Source organism: Oncorhynchus gorbuscha, linkage group LG14, assembly GCF_021184085.1.
Source record: "Oncorhynchus gorbuscha isolate QuinsamMale2020 ecotype Even-year linkage group LG14, OgorEven_v1.0, whole genome shotgun sequence".
NCBI classification, from domain to species: Eukaryota; Metazoa; Chordata; class Actinopteri; order Salmoniformes; family Salmonidae; genus Oncorhynchus; species Oncorhynchus gorbuscha.
In genome coordinates this window covers 82,295,552-82,312,656 of record NC_060186.1, presented here as the reverse complement: position 1 = coordinate 82,312,656, position 17,105 = coordinate 82,295,552, and the positions used below count along the sequence as shown (strand labels likewise).

General features: G+C 47.3%; 1 protein-coding gene across 5 annotated transcripts in view; it reads right to left on the bottom strand.

The window, feature by feature from the left end:
* Window positions 1-5,987: 5,987 nt before the first annotated feature.
* Window positions 5,988-17,105, bottom strand: part of LOC123995479 (ensconsin-like) — a 63,305-nt gene continuing 52,187 nt past the window's right edge. For all 5 annotated transcript variants that reach the window (XM_046299122.1, XM_046299124.1, XM_046299123.1 and 2 more), the window contains 2 exons: window positions 12,685-12,842; window positions 5,988-6,125 (listed from right to left, as the gene is read on the bottom strand). In XM_046299122.1, coding sequence (XP_046155078.1) covers window positions 6,057-6,125; window positions 12,685-12,842 — 227 coding nt within the window. In that variant the 3' untranslated portion in view covers window positions 5,988-6,056. The remainder of the gene's footprint in view (window positions 6,126-12,684; window positions 12,843-17,105) is intronic.

The window sequence follows — 17,105 nt, the reverse complement described above, 5'->3', positions numbered from 1 at the left end:
GGATAGGAGTGTATTGTAAGATAAGAGAGAACCCTGAGGATAGGAGTGTATTGTAAGATAAGAGAGAACCCTGAGGATAGGAGTGTATTGTAAGATAAGAGTGAACCCTGAGGATAGGAGTGTATTGTAAGATAAGAGTGAACCCTGAGGATAGGAGTGTATTGTAAGATAAGAGAGAACCCTGAGGATAGGAGTGTATTGTAAGATAAGAGATAAGAGAGAACCCTGAGGATAGGAGTGTATTGTAAGATAAGAGATAAGAGAGAACCCTGAGGATAGGAGTGTATTGTAAGATAAGAGAGAACCCTGAGGATAGGAGTGTATTGTAAGATAAGAGAGAACCCTGAGGATAGGAGTGTATTGTAAGATAAGAGAGAACCCTGAGGATAGGAGTGTATTGTAAGATAAGAGAGAACCCTGAGGATAGGAGTGTATTGTAAGATAAGAGTGAACCCTGAGGATAGGAGTGTATTGTAAGATAAGAGTGAACCCTGAGGATAGGAGTGTATTGTAAGATAAGAGAGAACCCTGAGGATAGGAGTGTATTGTAAGATAAGAGATAAGAGTGAACCCTGAGGATAGGAGTGTATTGTAAGATAAGAGATAAGAGAGAACCCTGAGGATAGGAGTGTATTGTAAGATAAGAGTGAACCCTGAGGATAGGAGTGTATTGTAGGATAAGAGATAAGAGAGAACCCTGAGGATAGGAGTGTATTGTAAGATAAGAGTGAACCCTGAGGATAGGAGTGTATTGTAGGATAAGAGATAAGAGAGAACCCTGAGGATAGGAGTGTATTGTAAGATAAGAGTGAACCCTGAGGATAGGAGTGTATTGTAGGATAAGAGATAAGATAAGAGAGAACCCTGACGATAGGAGTGTATTGTAAGATAAGAGAGAACCCTGAGGATAGGAGTGTATTGTAGGATAAGAGATAAGAGAGAACCCTGAGGATAGGAGTGTATTGTAAGATAAGAGAGAACCCTGAGGATAGGAGTGTATTGTAAGATGAGAGTGAACCCTGAGGATAGGAGTGTATTGTAAGATAAGAGATAAGAGAGAACCCTGAGGATAGGAGTGTATTGTAAGATAAGAGAGAACCCTGAGGATAGGAGTGTATTGTAAGATCAGAGAGAACCCTGAGGATAGGAGTGTATTGTAAGATCAGAGAGAACCCTGAGGATAGGAGTGTATTGTAAGATGAGAGAGAACCCTGAGGATAGGAGTGTATTGTAAGATCAGAGAGAACCCTGAGGATAGGAGTGTATTGTAAGATAAGAGAGAACCCTGAGGATAGGAGTGTATTGTAAGATAAGAGAGAACCCTGAGGATAGGAGTGTATTGTAAGATAAGAGATGAGAGAGAACCCTGAGGATAGGAGTGTATTGTAAGATAAGAGAGAACCCTGAGGATAGGAGTGTATTGTAAGATGAGAGAGAACCCTGAGGATAGGAGTGTATTGTAAGATGAGAGAGAACCCTGAGGATAGGAGTGTATTGTAAGATGAGAGAGAACCCTGAGGATAGGAGTGTATTGTAAGATAAGAGATGAGAGAGAACCCTGAGGATAGGAGTGTATTGTAAGATAAGAGAGAACCCTGAGGATAGGAGTGTATTGTAAGATGAGAGAGAACCCTGAGGATAGGAGTGTATTGTAAGATAAGAGATAAGAGAGAACCCTGAGGATAGGAGTGTATTGTAAGATAAGAGAGAACCCTGAGGATAGGAGTGTATTGTAAGATAAGAGAGAACCCTGAGGATAGGAGTGTATTGTAAGATAAGAGATAAGAGAGAACCCTGAGGATAGGAGTGTATTGTAAGATAAGAGAGAACCCTGAGGATAGGAGTGTATTGTAAGATAAGAGAGAACCCTGAGGATAGGAGTGTATTGTAAGATAAGAGAGAACCCTGAGGATAGGAGTGTATTGTAAGATAAGAGAGAACCCTGAGGATAGGAGTGTATTGTAAGATGAGAGAGAACCCTGAGGATAGGAGTGTATTGTAAGATAAGAGAGAACCCTGAGGATAGGAGTGTATTGTAAGATAAGAGAGAACCCTGAGGATAGGAGTGTATTGTAAGATAAGAGAGAACCCTGAGGATAGGAGTGTATTGTAAGATAAGAGATAAGAGAGAACCCTGAGGATAGGAGTGTATTGTAAGATAAGAGAGAACCCTGAGGATAGGAGTGTATTGTAAGATAAGAGATAAGAGAGAACCCTGAGGATAGGAGTGTATTGTAAGATAAGAGATAAGAGAGAACCCTGAGGATAGGAGTGTATTGTAAGATCAGAGAGAACCCTGAGGATAGGAGTGTTTTGTAAGATAAGAGATGAGAGAGAACCCTGAGGATAGGAGTGTATTGTAAGATAAGAGAGAACCCTGAGGATAGGAGTGTATTGTAAGATGAGAGAGAACCCTGAGGATAGGAGTGTATTGTAAGATGAGAGAGAACCCTGAGGATAGGAGTGTATTGTAAGATGAGAGAGAACCCTGAGGATAGGAGTGTATTGTAAGATAAGAGAGAACCCTGAGGATAGGAGTGTATTGTAAGATAAGAGATGAGAGAGAACCCTGAGGATAGGAGTGTATTGTAAGATAAGAGATGAGAGAGAACCCTGAGGATAGGAGTGTATTGTAAGATAAGAGAGAACCCTGAGGATAGGAGTGTATTGTAAGATGAGAGAGAACCCTGAGGATAGGAGTGTATTGTAAGATGAGAGAGAACCCTGAGGATAGGAGTGTATTGTAAGATCAGAGAGAACCCTGAGGATAGGAGTGTATTGTAAGATAAGAGTGAACCCTGAGGATAGGAGTGTATTGTAAGATAAGAGATGAGAGAGAACCCTGAGGATAGGAGTGTATTGTAAGATAAGAGATGAGAGAGAACCCTGAGGATAGGAGTGTATTGTAAGATAAGAGTGAACCCTGAGGATAGGAGTGTATTGTAAGATAAGAGTGAACCCTGAGGATAGGAGTGTATTGTAAGATAAGAGTGAACCCTGAGGATAGGAGTGTATTGTAAGATAAGAGAGAACCCTGAGGATAGGAGTGTATTGTAAGATAAGAGAGAACCCTGAGGATAGGAGTGTATTGTAAGATAAGAGTGAACCCTGAGGATAGGAGTGTATTGTAAGATAAGAGATAAGAGTGAACCCTGAGGATAGGAGTGTATTGTAAGATAAGAGATGAGAGAGAACCCTGAGGATAGGAGTGTATTGTAAGATAAGAGATAAGAGTGAACCCTGAGGATAGGAGTGTATTGTAAGATAAGAGTGAACCCTGAGGATAGGAGTGTATTGTAAGATAAGAGTGAACCCTGAGGATAGGAGTGTATTACCTTCTTCCTCTCCATTCGTTCAGCCTCCTCTTTCTCAAAGTGTTTCTCTCTCTCCGTCCTCACTCGCTCTGCCTCCTCCTTCTTACGACTCTCCTCCTCTCTCTGAGAACACACAGAGAGAGAGAGAGTGTAGAGAGGGAACCCTGAGAGAGAGAGGGAGGGGGAGAGAGAGAGAGAGAGAGACAGAGGGGGAGAGAGAGGGAGAGGGAGGGTGGGGGAGAGAGAGAGAGAGAGAGAGAGGGGGAGAGAGAGGGAGGGTGGGTGGGGAGAGAGAGAGAGAGAGAGAGAGAGAGAGAGAGAGAGAGAGAGAGAGAGAGAGAGAGAGAGAGAGAGAGAGTGTAGAGAGGGGGAGAGAGAGACAGAGAGATTGAGAGAGAGAGAGACACCCTGAGAGAGACAGAGGGGGGTGGGGGAGAGAGAGAGAGGGAGAGGTTGGGTGGGGGAGAGAGAGAGAGAGAGAGACAGTGGGGGGAGAGAGAGGGAGAGGGAGGGTGGGGAGAGAGAGAGAGAGAGAGAGAGAGAGAGAGAGAGAGAGAGAGAGAGAGACAGGGGGTGGGGGAGAGAGAGGGAGGGAGAGGGTGGGTGGGGGAGAGAGGGAGAGAGAGGTAGAGGGTGGGTGGGGAGAGAGGGAGGGAGAGTGTGGGAGGGGGAGAGAGAGAGGGGGAGAGAGAGAGAGAAAAGGAAGGCCACTAAATGTCCATGAATTCTCATTCTATAAAAACTATTCCCCTTCATCGACTCCATTAGTGTGTTCCCATTTATCTGACCTGTTTCTGCCGTCTCTCCTCCACCTCTCGTCTCTCGTCTTCCTCCCTCCTTATCTTCTCCTTCACCTGCCTCTCTTCCTCCTCTCTCTCCCTCTGTTCCTCTTCTCTCTCCCTCTGTTCCCGGGCTTGTCTACGTTTCTCTGCCAGGATTCGAACTGCGTCCTCTGCGTCTGTGGTGACAGCTGTAGGCCTTTGGGCTGTGGGACTGCCCACACACTCTATAAACACACACACACACACACACCTGTCACGTGGCTGTACGATTGCTGTGATGTGGACGATTCACCAAAACAGTTTGAAACAAGCAGAATGATGAACTGTCCTCAGGTTGTAGCAGCAATAACACAACACAGTGCTGCTGTGTGGCTAGTTCTGTCTGTCTGCTGCTGTGTGGCTAGTTCTGTCTGTCTGTCTGTCTGCTGTGTGGCTAGTTCTGTCTGTCTGCTGCTGTGTGGCTAGTTCTGTCTGTCTGTCTGCTGTGTGGCTAGTTCTGTCTGTCTGCTGTGTGGCTAGTTCTGTCTGTCTGCTGCTGTGTGGCTAGTTCTGTCTGTCTATCTGCTGTGTGGCTAGTTCTGTCTGTCTGCTGCTGTGTGGCTAGTTCTGTCTGTCTGTCTGCTGTGTGGCTAGTTCTGTCTGTCTGTCTGCTGTGTGGCTAGTTCTGTCTGTCTGTTGCTGTGTGGCTAGTTCTGTCTGTCTGCTGCTGTGTGGCTAGTTCTGTCTGTCTGGTGTGTGGCTAGTTCTGTCTACTGCTGTGTGGCTAGTTTTGTCTACTGCTGTGTGGCTAGTTCTATCTACTGCTGTGTGGCTAGTTCTGTCTGTCTGCTGTGTGGCTAGTTCTGTCTGTCTGCTGCTGTGTGGCTAGTTCTGTCTGTCTACTGCTGTGTCTGTCTGTCTGTCTGTCTACTGCTGTGTCTGTGTGTACTACTGTGTCTGTGTGTACTACTGTGACTGTGTGAACTACTGTGTCTGTGTATCTGTGTGTACTACTGTGTCTGTGTATCTGTGTATACTACTGTGTCTGTGTATCTGTGTATACTACTGTGTCTGTGTATCTGTGTATACTACTGTGTCTGTGTGTCTGTGTGTACTACTGTGTCTGTGTGTCTGTGTGTCTGTGTGTCCTACTGTGTCTGTGTGTCTGTGTGTACTACTGTGCCAGTGTGTCTGTGTGTACTACTGTGCCTGTGTGTCTGTGTGTACTACTGTGCCTGTGTATCTGTGTGTACTACTGTGCCTGTGTATCTGTGTGTACTCCTGTGTCTGTGTGTCCTCCTGTGTCTGTGTGTCTGTGTGTACTACTGTGTCTGTGTGTACTACTGTGTCTGTGTGTACTACTGTGTGTCTGTGTGTACTACTGTGCCTGTGTGTCTGTGTGTACTACTGTCTGTGTGTACTACTGTGTCTGTGTGTCTGTGTGTACTACTGTGCCTGTGTTTGGGCTGGCTCTGGATTGGCCCAGGGTCTGAGGGTGGGGCTGGGAGGGGGTCAGACCCCCGTGGTCTCCCTCAGGTCCTCCTGCTGACTGCGGTCCAATCAGACACAAGGACAGGCCCTCTGGCACCGTCCTACTGGGCCTGAGGTTCCCCACATCCCCCCCACTGGAAGACCACAGCTGCTTGGGGGTGGAGGGGCGAGGGGACGGCTTCTCTCTCTGGGGTGGTCTGGAGGAGGGGGGGGGGGTGAAAGAGGAGATGAAATGGCACCCTGTTCCCTACATAGTGCACTACTTTTATCCAGAGCGTTAGGTTATGACCCACTAACTGTAACAGAGAGATGAGGTCGTTTAGTCTAGTGGCGTAATTTAGAGATATTAGAATTATCTGTTCTCTATGAGCTGCTATTTCCACCAACCTGCCAGGCGAGGGCGCTGTCACTCCACTCTGCTGTTTCTGTGGCGACCGGGACATGTTGGCAGTGGGTGTGGTCAGAGGGGGTGTGGCCAGAGGGGGTGTGGTCAGAGGGGCGTGGTCAGAGGCATGGAGAGGTTGCTCCAAGACTTTCTGACTGAGTCCCTATTTTTATCCTTACACACACAAATACAGAGAGACACACACGAATGAGGGGTGATAAAGGCCATAAATTAACCAAAGGAACAACTTGTTGAACGTGCCTCAACGTGTACATTTCTTTTTTAATTTTATTGTCACACATGGTCGTGTGATTTATATATACACTATATATACAAAAGTATGTGGACACCACTTCAAATGAGTGTATTAGGGTCCATAGACCAGGGCCCGTAAGACAGTATAAAGCAGAGTGAGTGGATTCGGCTATTTCAGCCACACCCGTTGCTGACAGGTGTATAAAAAAATCGAGCACACAGCCATGCAATCTCCATAGACAAACATTGGTAGTAGAATGGTCCTCACTACCGAGTTCCAAACTGCCTCTGGAAGCAACGTCAGCACAACAACTGTTCGTCGGGAGCTTCATAAGACAAATCTGGGTTTGGCAGATGCCAGGAGAACGACACCTGTGCCAATGCATAGTGCCAACTGTAAAGTTTGGTGGAGGAGGAATAATGGTCTGGGGCTGTTTTTCATGATTCAGGCCCCTTAGTTCCAGTGAAGGGAAATCTTAACGCTACAGCATACAATGACATTCTAGACGATTCTGTGCTTCCAACTTTGTGTCAACAGTTTGGGGAAGACTCTTTCCTTTTTCAGCATGACAATTCCCCTGTGCACAAAGTGAGATCCAAACAGAATTTGTTCATCAAGATCAGTGTGGAAGAACTTGACTGACCAGCACAAAGCCCTGACCTCAACCCCATCCACCACTTTTGGGATGAATTGGTTCACCGACTGCGAGCCAGGCCTAATCGCCCAACATCAGTGCCCGAGCAATGTTCTCACTAATGCTCCCAGAGGTGGCTGAATGGTGGCAAGTCCTGTTATGCAGCAATGTTCCAACATCTAGTGGAAAGTCTTCCCAGAAGAGTGGAGGCTGTTATAGCAGCAATGTTCCAACATCTAGTGGAAAGCCTTCCCAGAAGAGTGGAGGCTGTTATAGCAGCAATGTTCCAACATCTAGTGGAAAGCCTTCCCAGAAGAGTGGAGGCTGTTATAGCAGCAATGTTCCAACATCTAGTGGAAAGCCTTCCCAGAAGAGTGGAGGCTGTTATAGCAGCAATGTTCCAACATCTAGTGGAAAGTCTTCCCAGAAGAGTGGAGGCTGTTATAGCAGCAATGTTCCAACATCTAGTGGAAAGCCTTCCCAGAAGAGTGGAGGCTGTTATAGCAGCAATGTTCCAACATCTATCTAGTGGAAAGCCTTCCCAGAAGAGTGGAGGCTGTTATAGCAGCAATGTTCCAACATCTAGTGGAAAGCCTTCCCAGAAGAGTGGAGGCTGTGTAGCTCAGTTGGTAGAGCATGGCGCAATGTTCCTACATCTAGTGGAAAGCCAGGGGCTGTTATAGTGGGTTCGATCCTAGGACCACCCATATGTAGAATGTATGCACACATGACTGTAAGTCGCTTTGGATAAAAGCGTCTGCTAAATGGCATATATTATTATAGCAGCAATGTTCCAACATCTAGTGGAAAGCCTTCCCAGAAGAGTGGAGGCTGTTATAGCAGCAATGTTCTAACATCTAGTGGAAAGCCTTCCCAGAAGAGTGGAGGCTGTTATAGCAGCAATGTTCCAACATCTAGTGGAAAGCCTTCCCAGAAGAGTGGAGGCTGTTATAGCAGCAATGTTCCAACATCACCTCCCAGCTCAAAGTGGATTACCTGCCCCTGATTAATTCAGTTGCCAACTAATTAAATCCAATTTTATTGCTCACATACAGGTGATTAGCAGATGTTATTGCGGCTAAATGCTTGTTTTTCTAGCTCCGACAATGCAGTAATTATCCAACAATTAATATCTAACAATTTCACAACAATTCACACAAATCTAAAGTAAAGGAATGTAATTAAGAATTGAGTTAAACTAGACCTTCAAGTGAAACTTACAAGACATTTCTCAACGATGTTAAATAAAATAAATAATAATATAAACAACATGTAAAGTATTGATTTCAATAATAAAAAATAAAACATGCCAGACATTTTCCATTTTCACAAAAAGCTTATTTTCACAGATTGTGATCAAATTAGTTTGTCAAATTAAATAGTTTTACATCCCTGTTAGTGAGTATTTATCCTTTGCCAAGATAATCCATCCACCTGACAGGTGTGGCATATCAAGAAGCTGATTAAACATCATGGTCATTACACAGGTGCACCTTGTGCTGGGCACAATGAAAGGCCACTCTAAAATGTGCAGTTTTGTCACACAGCACAATGCCACAGATGTCTCAAGTTTTGAAGGAGCAGCAATTGGCATGCTGACTACAGGAATGTCCACCAGGGTTGTTGCCAGAGGATTGAATGTTCATTTATCTATCATAAGCCGCCTCCAACGTTGTTTTAGAGAATTTGGCAGTACGTCTAACCGGCCTCACAACTACAGATGACGTGTGTGGTGTGGTCGAGCGGTTTACTGACGTCAACGTTGTGAACAGAGGGCCCCATGGTGGGGGGTTGTGAACAGAGGGCCCCATGGTGGGGGGGGGTTGTGAACAGAGGGCCCCATGGTGGGGGGAGGGGGTTGTGAACAGAGGGCCCCATGGTGGGGGGGTTGTGAACAGAGGGCCCCATGGTGGAGGGGGGGGGGCTGTGAACAGAGGGCCCCATGGTGGGGGGGGTTGTGAACAGAGGGCCCCATGGTGGAGGGGGTGTGAACAGAGGGCCCCATGGTGGGGGGGGTTGTGAACAGAGGGCCCCATGGTGGGGGGGTTGTGAACAGAGGGCCCCATGGTGGAGGGGGTTGTGAACAGAGGGCCCCATGGTGGGGGGGGTTGTGAACAGAGGGCCCCATGGTGGAGGGGGGTTGTGAACAGAGGGCCCCATGGTGAAGGGGGTTGTGAACAGAGGGCCCCATGGTGGGGGGGTTGTGAACAGAGGGCCCCATGGTGGGGGGGTGTTGTGAACAGAGGGCCCCATGGTGGGGGGAGGGGGTTGCTGTGAACAGAGGGCCCCATGGTGGGGGGGGGGGGTTGTGAACAGAGGGCCCCATGGTGGAGGGGGGTTTGTGAACAGAGGGCCCCATGGTGGGGGGGGGGTTGTGAACAGAGGGCCCCATGGTGGGGGGGTTGTGAACAGAGGGCCCCATGGTGGAGGGGGGGTTGTGAACAGAGGGCCCCATGGTGGGGGGGGTGTGAACAGAGGGCCCCATGGTGGGGGGGTGTGAACAGAGAGCCCCATGGTGGGGGGTTATGGTATGGTGTTTACTGATGTCAACGTTGTGAACAGAGGGCCCCATGGTGGGGGGGGGGGTTGTGAACAGAGGGCCCCATGGTGGAGGGGGGGGGGTTGTGAACAGAGGGCCCCATGGTGGGGGGGTTGTGAACAGAGGGCCCCATGGTGGAGGGGGGGTTGTGAACAGAGGGCCCCATGGTGGGGGGGTTGTGAACAGATGGCCCCATGGTGGAGGGGGGTTGTGAACAGAGGGCCCCATGGTGGGGGGGGGGGTTGTAAACAGAGGGCCCCATGGTGGGGGGGTGTGAACAGAGGGCCCCATGGTGAAGGGGGTTGTGAACAGAGGGCCCCATGGTGGGGGGAGGGGGGGGGGTTGTGAACAGAGGGCCCCATGGTGGGGGGGTGTTGTGAACAGAGGGCCCCATGGTGGGGGGGGTTGTGAACAGAGGGCCCCATGGTGGGGGGTGTTGTGAACAGAGGGCCCCATGGTGGGGGGGGTTGTGAACAGAGGGCCCCATGGTGGGGGGGGTGTGAACAGAGGGCCCCATGGTGGGGGGGTTATGGTATGGTGTTTACTGATGTCAACGTTGTGAACAGAGCCCCATGATGGGGGGTTATGGTATGGTGTTTACTGATGTCAACGTTGTGAACAGAGGGCCCCATGGTGGGGGGTTATGGTATGGTGTTTACTGATGTCAACGTTGTGAACAGAGGGCCCCATGGTGGGGGGGGGTTATGGTATGGTGTTTACTGATGTCAACGTTGTGAACAGAGAGCCCCATGGTGGGGGGGGGTTATGGTAGGTGTTTGCTGATGTCAACGTTGTGAACAGAGAGCCCCATGGTGGGGGGGGTTATGGTATGGTGTTTACTGATGTCAACGTTGTGAACAGAGAGCCCCATGGTGGGGGGGGTTATGGTATGGTGTTTACTGATGTCAACGTTGTGAACAGAGGGCCCCATGGTGGGGGGTTATGGTATGGTGTTTACTGATGTCAACGTTGTGAACAGAGAGCCCCATGGTGGCGGTGGGGTTATGGTATGGGGCAGGCATAAGCTACGGACAACGAACACAATTGTATTTTATAGACATTTACATTACATCATTTAAGTCATTTAGGGGGCTCTTATCCAGAGCGACCCAAATTGGTGCATTCACCTTATGACATCCAGTGGAACAGCCACTTTACAATAGTGCATCTACATATTTTAAGGGGGGGTGAGAAGGATTACTTTATCCTATCCTAGGTATTCCTTAAAGAGGTGGGGTTTCAGGTGTCTCCGGAAGGTGGTGATTGATTCCGCTGTCCTGGCGTCGTGAGGGAGTTTGTTCCACCATGGTGGGGGCCAGAGCAGCCCCAGTTTTGACTGGGCTGAGCGGGAGCTGTACTTCCTCAGTGGTAGGGAGGCGAGCAGGCCAGAGGTGGATGAACGCAGTGCCCTTATTTGGGTGTAGGGCCTGATCAGAGCCTGGAGGTACTGAGGTGCCGTTCCCCTCACAGCTCCGTAGGCAAGCACCATGGTCTTGTAGCGGATGCGGCAGGCAACTGGAAGCCAGTGGAGAGACGGAGGAGCAATTGCATTTTATAGACGAGATCCTGTGGCCCATTGTCGTGCCATTCATCCGCCACCATCTTTCAGCATCATAATAAAATAAAAAGTATATATTATTTTATTTATTTATTTAAACCTTTAATTTAATTAGGGAAGTCAGTTAAGAACAAATTCCTATTTAAAATGACGGCCTACACCAGGGCAAACCCGGACGACGCTGGGCCAATTGTGCATCGCCCTACGGGACTCCCAATCTCAGCCGGTTGTGATACAGCCTGGATTCGAACCAGGGTGTCTGTAGTGACGCCTCTAGCACTGAGATGCAGTGCCTTAAACCGCTGCGCCACTTGGGAGCAGGAAATAATGTAACTTTACCAGCTCATGTCCATCGTGGTCCGAATCCTGAACACGAGGAGGAAGAGGTGAGAAGCTCACCTCAGACAATCACTGGTACAGCTGATTAGCCTGTCCTAAATCACATGGTATCTAGGAAAGTGAATTCAAGTAGGAGGACCTTCCTGCTACTCTCTTCAGACCATCGCTGCTCTCATCACCCCAACTGTGGATCATCGACACGGCTGATTGGCTGTCTTCAGAGGACCAATGGAAGGGAACACAATATTTAAGTTCTGCTCCAGATGACAGAACAAGGCATTGAAACCTCGGACAACTGAGAAGAAGGACATTGTGACCTCTTGTGGACAATCAGAGCATTTACACTCAAGTCCAAGAGAAGGCCCAACCAAACCCCTTTCCGAGAAGGCTTGGTTCCGACAGAGACGAACAAAGGCATTTCACACGTAAACACATTCATTGTTTTTTTACTCCAAACGGGCGGCGGTTCGTGTCCAAAGTATATGATTAACGGAAGAATATTTATAGAATGTATCCACGATAAGTCTCCCTTATTCTCTCGCTCTTTTCTCCATGTTTATTCTGGGTCATTATTTAGTTAGCTGGTAAATAAATGATTCAACCCATTTCTGTAGTAGTGTGTTACCGGTGCATGTTGATGATGTCGTCATGTGTTACCGGTGCATGTTGATGATGTCGTCATGTGTTACCGGTGCATGTTGATGATGTCGTCATGTGTTACCGGTGCATGTTGATGATGTCGTCATGTGTTACCGGTGCATGTTGATGATGTCGCCATGTGTTACCGGTGCAAGTTGATGATGTCGTCATGTGTTACCGGTGCATGTTGATGATGTCGCCATGTGTTACCGGTGCATGTTGATGATGTCGTCATGTGTTACCGGTGCATGTTGATGATGTCGCCATGTGTTACCGGTGCAAGTTGATGATGTCGTCATGTGTTACCGGTGCATGTTGATGATGTCGTCATGTGTTACCGGTGCATGTTGATGATGTCGTCATGTGTTACCGGTGCATGTTGATGATGTCGTCATGTGTTACCGGTGCATGTTGATGATGTCGTCATGTGTTACCGGTGCAAGTTGATGATGTCGTCATGTGTTACCGGTGCAAGTTGATGATGTCGTCATGTGTTACCGGTGCATGTTGATGATGTCGTCATGTGTTACCGGTGCATGTTGATGATGTCGTCATGTGTTACCGGTGCATGTTGATGATGTCGCCATGTGTTACCGGTGCATGTTGATGATGTCGCCATGTGTTACCGGTGCATATTGATGATGTCGTCATGTGTTACCGGTGCATGTTGATGATGTCGTCATGTGTTACCGGTGCATGTTGATGATGTCGGCATGTGTTACCGGTGCATGTTGATGATGTCATGTGTTAAATCAACAACAGTTTTACCGGTGCTTTTCCGGTGGTCCTCCGGCGGTTGGTCATGTCCCTGGGGAGGAGTGGCTCTTGGCTGCGGCAGACGGTCAGAGGCTGGGACTGGATGGACTTGAAGGACATAGATCCCATAGGGTGGCAGGACACCGAGCGAGGACATGCAGGCATGGCTCCTGTCACACGGTCACCACCAATCAGGGGTTAGACATGGACAGGATGGGCGAAAGGAAGGAGAAAAGGAGGTGAGGAACAGAGAGAGGGAAAAGAGGAGTATTTGTTAGTGCTACCACATGCAGACACCGTTGGTGAGGACATTAACCATCAGGAGTCTGACAGGTTAGAGATATAATCAATCAGAGCTATTGATCACACATTAGGTGACATAATTTATAGAGAAAGAGGAAGAGAGAGAGAGAATAAGAGAAAGAGAGGAAGAGAGAGAGGGGAAGTTAGAGAGAGAATAAGAGAGAGAGAATAAGAGAAAGAGAGGAAGAGAGAGAGGGGAAGTTAGAGAGAGAATAAGAGAGAGAGAGAGGAAGAGAGAGAGAGAGAGAGAGGGGAAGTTAGAGAGAGAATAAGAGAGAGAGAGAGGAAGAGAGAGAGGAAGAGAGAGAGAGAGAGGAGAGAGGGGAAGTTAGAGAGAGAATAAGAGAGATTGAGGGGAAGAGAGAGATAGGGGTGTCGCCCCTATCAGATCACAGAAAAATCACAGTATACTTTAACAGAGCTATGCTCAATCATGAGGCATCAAAGCCAAAGGAACTGAATAATATTAAGAAATGCTATAAATGGAAGGAGAGTAGTGTGGAAATCTACCAAAAAACAATTAACACAATCCCTTCTAGACTCCCTCTGGCTACCCAAGGATGTCAAAAATCAGTTAACCACCTAACTGAGGAACTCAATTTAACATTGTGTAATACCCTAGATACAGTTGCACCCCTAAAAACTAAAAACATTTCTCATAAGAAACTATCTCCCTGGTATACAGAAATACCCGAGCTCTGAAGCCATTTTTAGTCCATTTGATTAACTGTTCAGCAGACTTATGGCTTAGAAGGTGTTGAGGAGCCTTTTGGTCCCGGACTTGGCGCTCTGGTGCCGCCGTGACAATATCATGGGCTTTCCTCTGACACCGCCTATTATATAGGTCCTGGATGGCAGGAAGCTTGGTCCCAGTAATGTACTGGGCCCTACGCACTACCCTCTGTAGCGGCTTACGGTTAGATGCTGAGCAGTTGCCATGCCAGGCGGTGATGCAACCGGTCAGGATGCTCTCGATGGTGCAGCTGTAGAACGTTTTTGAGGATCTGGGGACCCATGCCAAATCTTTTCAGTCTCCTGAGGGGGAAAAGGTTTTGTCGTGCCCTCTTCACGACTGTCTTGGTGTGTTTGGACCATGATAGTTTGTTGGTGATGTGGACACCAAGGAACTTGAAACTCTGAACCCGCTCAACTACAGTCCTGTCGATGTTAATGTGGGCCTGTTCGGTGAATGTGGGTGTGTTTGGCCTCCTTTCCTGTAGTCCATGATCAGCACCTTTGTCTTGCTCACATTGAGGGAGAGGTTGTTGTCCTGGTACCACAATGCCAGGTCTCTGACCTCCTCCCTATAGGCTGTCTCATCATTGTTGGTGATCAGACCTACCACCGTTGGGTCGTCAGCAAACTTAATGAAGGTGTTGGAGTCGTGTTAGGCCACGCAGTCATGGGTAAACAGGGAATACAGGAGGGGACTAAGTACACAACCCTAACCTGTGTTAAGGATCAGTGTGGCAGATGTGTTGTTGCCTACCCTTACCACCCGGGGGCGGGCCGTCAGGAAGTCCAGGATCCAGTTGCAGAGGGAATTCGTTTAGTCCCAGGATCCTTAGCTTAGTGATGAGCTTCATGGGCACTATGGTGTTGAACGCTGAGCTGTAGTCAATGAACAGCATTCTCACATAGGTGTTCCTTTTGTCCAGGTGAGAAAAGGCAGTGTGGAGTGCGATCGAGATTATGTGGATCTGTTGGGGCAGGATGTGAATTGGAGTGGGTCTAGGGTGTCTGGGAGGATGCTGTTGACGTGAGCCATGACCAGCCTTTCACTTCATGGCTACCGACAATGGTGGTCTGCTTGAAACATGTAGGTAATTCAGACTCGGTCACAGAGAGGTTGAAAATGTCAGTGAAGACACATGACAGTTGGTTCGCGGATGCTTTGAGAACACGTCCTGGTAATCCGTCTGGCCCCGCCGCTTTGTGAATGTTGACCTGTTTAAAGGTTTTGTTCACATCGGCTACCGAGAGCGTTATCACACAGTCATCCAGAACAACTGGTGCTCTAGTGCATGCGTCAGTGTTGCTTGCCTCAAAGCGAGCATAAAAGGCATTTGGCTAGTCTGGTAGGCTCGTGTCACTGGGCAGCTCGCGTCTAGGTTTCCCTTTGTAGTCCATAATAGTTTTCAAGCCCTGCCACATCTTTCGAGCGTTCGAGACTGTGTCGTAGGATTCAATCTTAATCCTGTATTGACACTGACTGTTTGATGGTTCGTCCGAGGGCATAGTGGGATTTCTTATAAGCGTCCAGATTAGTGTCCCGCTCCTTGAAAGCGGCAGCTCTAGCCTTTAGCTCAATGCGGATGTTGCCTGTAACCCATGGCTTCTGGTTGGGATATGTACGTATGGTCACAGTGGGGACGACGTTGTTGAGTCACTGGTGCTTCCTGCTTTAGTATTTGCTTGTAGAGGATAGAATTACGGTCAGTAATTGAGGGCGGCTTCGTACACGTCTGTGTGTACACGTCTCTGTGTGGAGTAAAGGTGGTCAGAGGATTTCTTTCCTCTGGTTGCACATGTGACATGCTGGTAAAAATTTGGTAAAACGGATTTAAGTTTGCCTGTATTAAAGTCCCTGGCCACTAGCGCAGTTTCTTGTTTGTCCTTATAGAGTTGTCTGATTGCGGTCTACAGCTTATCATAAGGTACTCTACCTCAGGTGAACAATACCTCGATACTTCTTTAATATTAGACATCGCACACCAGCTGTTGTTGACAAATAGACACACCCCCACCTTTTGTCTTACCAGACGTAGCTTCTTCTCTGTTCTACCGGTGTGTGGAAAATCCCTCCAGATCTTATATCCTCCAATACTTATTTTCCACCATAATTTGCAAATAAATTCATTAAAAATCCTACAATGTGATTTTCTGTATTTTTTCGCCCATATTTTGTCTGTCATAGTTGAAGTTACAGGCCTCTCATCTTTTTACGTGGGAGAACTTGCACAATTGGTGGCTGACTAAATACTTTTTTGCCCCACTGTATATTCCCTCAGCGAAAACAATGTACTGAGAAAATGTCGAGTTGGCTTTTTTACCAAATTACAGTACGACAGACCACGTATTCACCCTGCACACCCTAATTGACAAACAAACAAACAAACAAACAAACAAACAAAAAAACAAACCAATGCTTTTTTTATTTAAAAAAATATTTTGACTCAATTTGAAATGAGGGTCTGCATCTTATTATACAAATTGATGGAAAGTGGGAAAAACATAGAATCTTATAAAATCCACAAAACAACAAGACAGGGATGCAGCTTAAGCCCCACCCTCTTCAACATATATATTAACGAATTTGCGGGCACTAGAACAGTCTGGAGAACAGAACCGTCTGCAACACCCTCACCCTACTAGAATCTGAAGTCAAATATCTACTGATGAACTATCTGGTGCTTCTGTCCTCAACCAAGGAGGGCCTACAGCAGCACATAGATCTTATGCACAGATTCTGTCAGACCTGGGCCCTGACATTAAATCTCAATAAGACAAAAATAATGGTGTTCCAAAAAATATACAGTTGCCAGGACCACAAATACAAATTCTATCGAGACACCGTTGCCCTAAAGCACATAGAAAACTATACAGTCGTGGCCAAAAGTTTTGAGAATGACACAAATATTAATTTTCACAAAGTCTGCTGAATCAGTTTGTATGATGGCAATTTGCATATACTCTAGAATGTTATGAAGACCAGATGAATTGTAATTAATCAATCAATGTCCATCTTTGACATGCAAATGTCTGAATCCCCCAAAAACATTTCCACTAAATTTCAGCCCATGTCAGTGATTCTCTTGTAAACACAGGTGTGAGTCTTGAAGAGGACAAGGCTGGAGTTCACTCTGTCATGCTGATTGAGTTTGAATAACAGACTGGAAGCTTCAAAAGGAGGGTGGTGCTTGGAATCCTTGTTCTTCCTCTGTCAACCATGGTTACCTGCAAGGAAACACGTGCCATCATTGTTGCTTTGCCCAAAAAGGGCTTCACAGGCAAGGGTATTGCTGCCAGTAAGATTGCACCTAAATCAACCAGTTATCGGATCATCAAGAACTACAAGAAGAGTGGTTCAATTGTTGTGAAGAACACTTCAGGGTGCCCAAGAAAGTCCA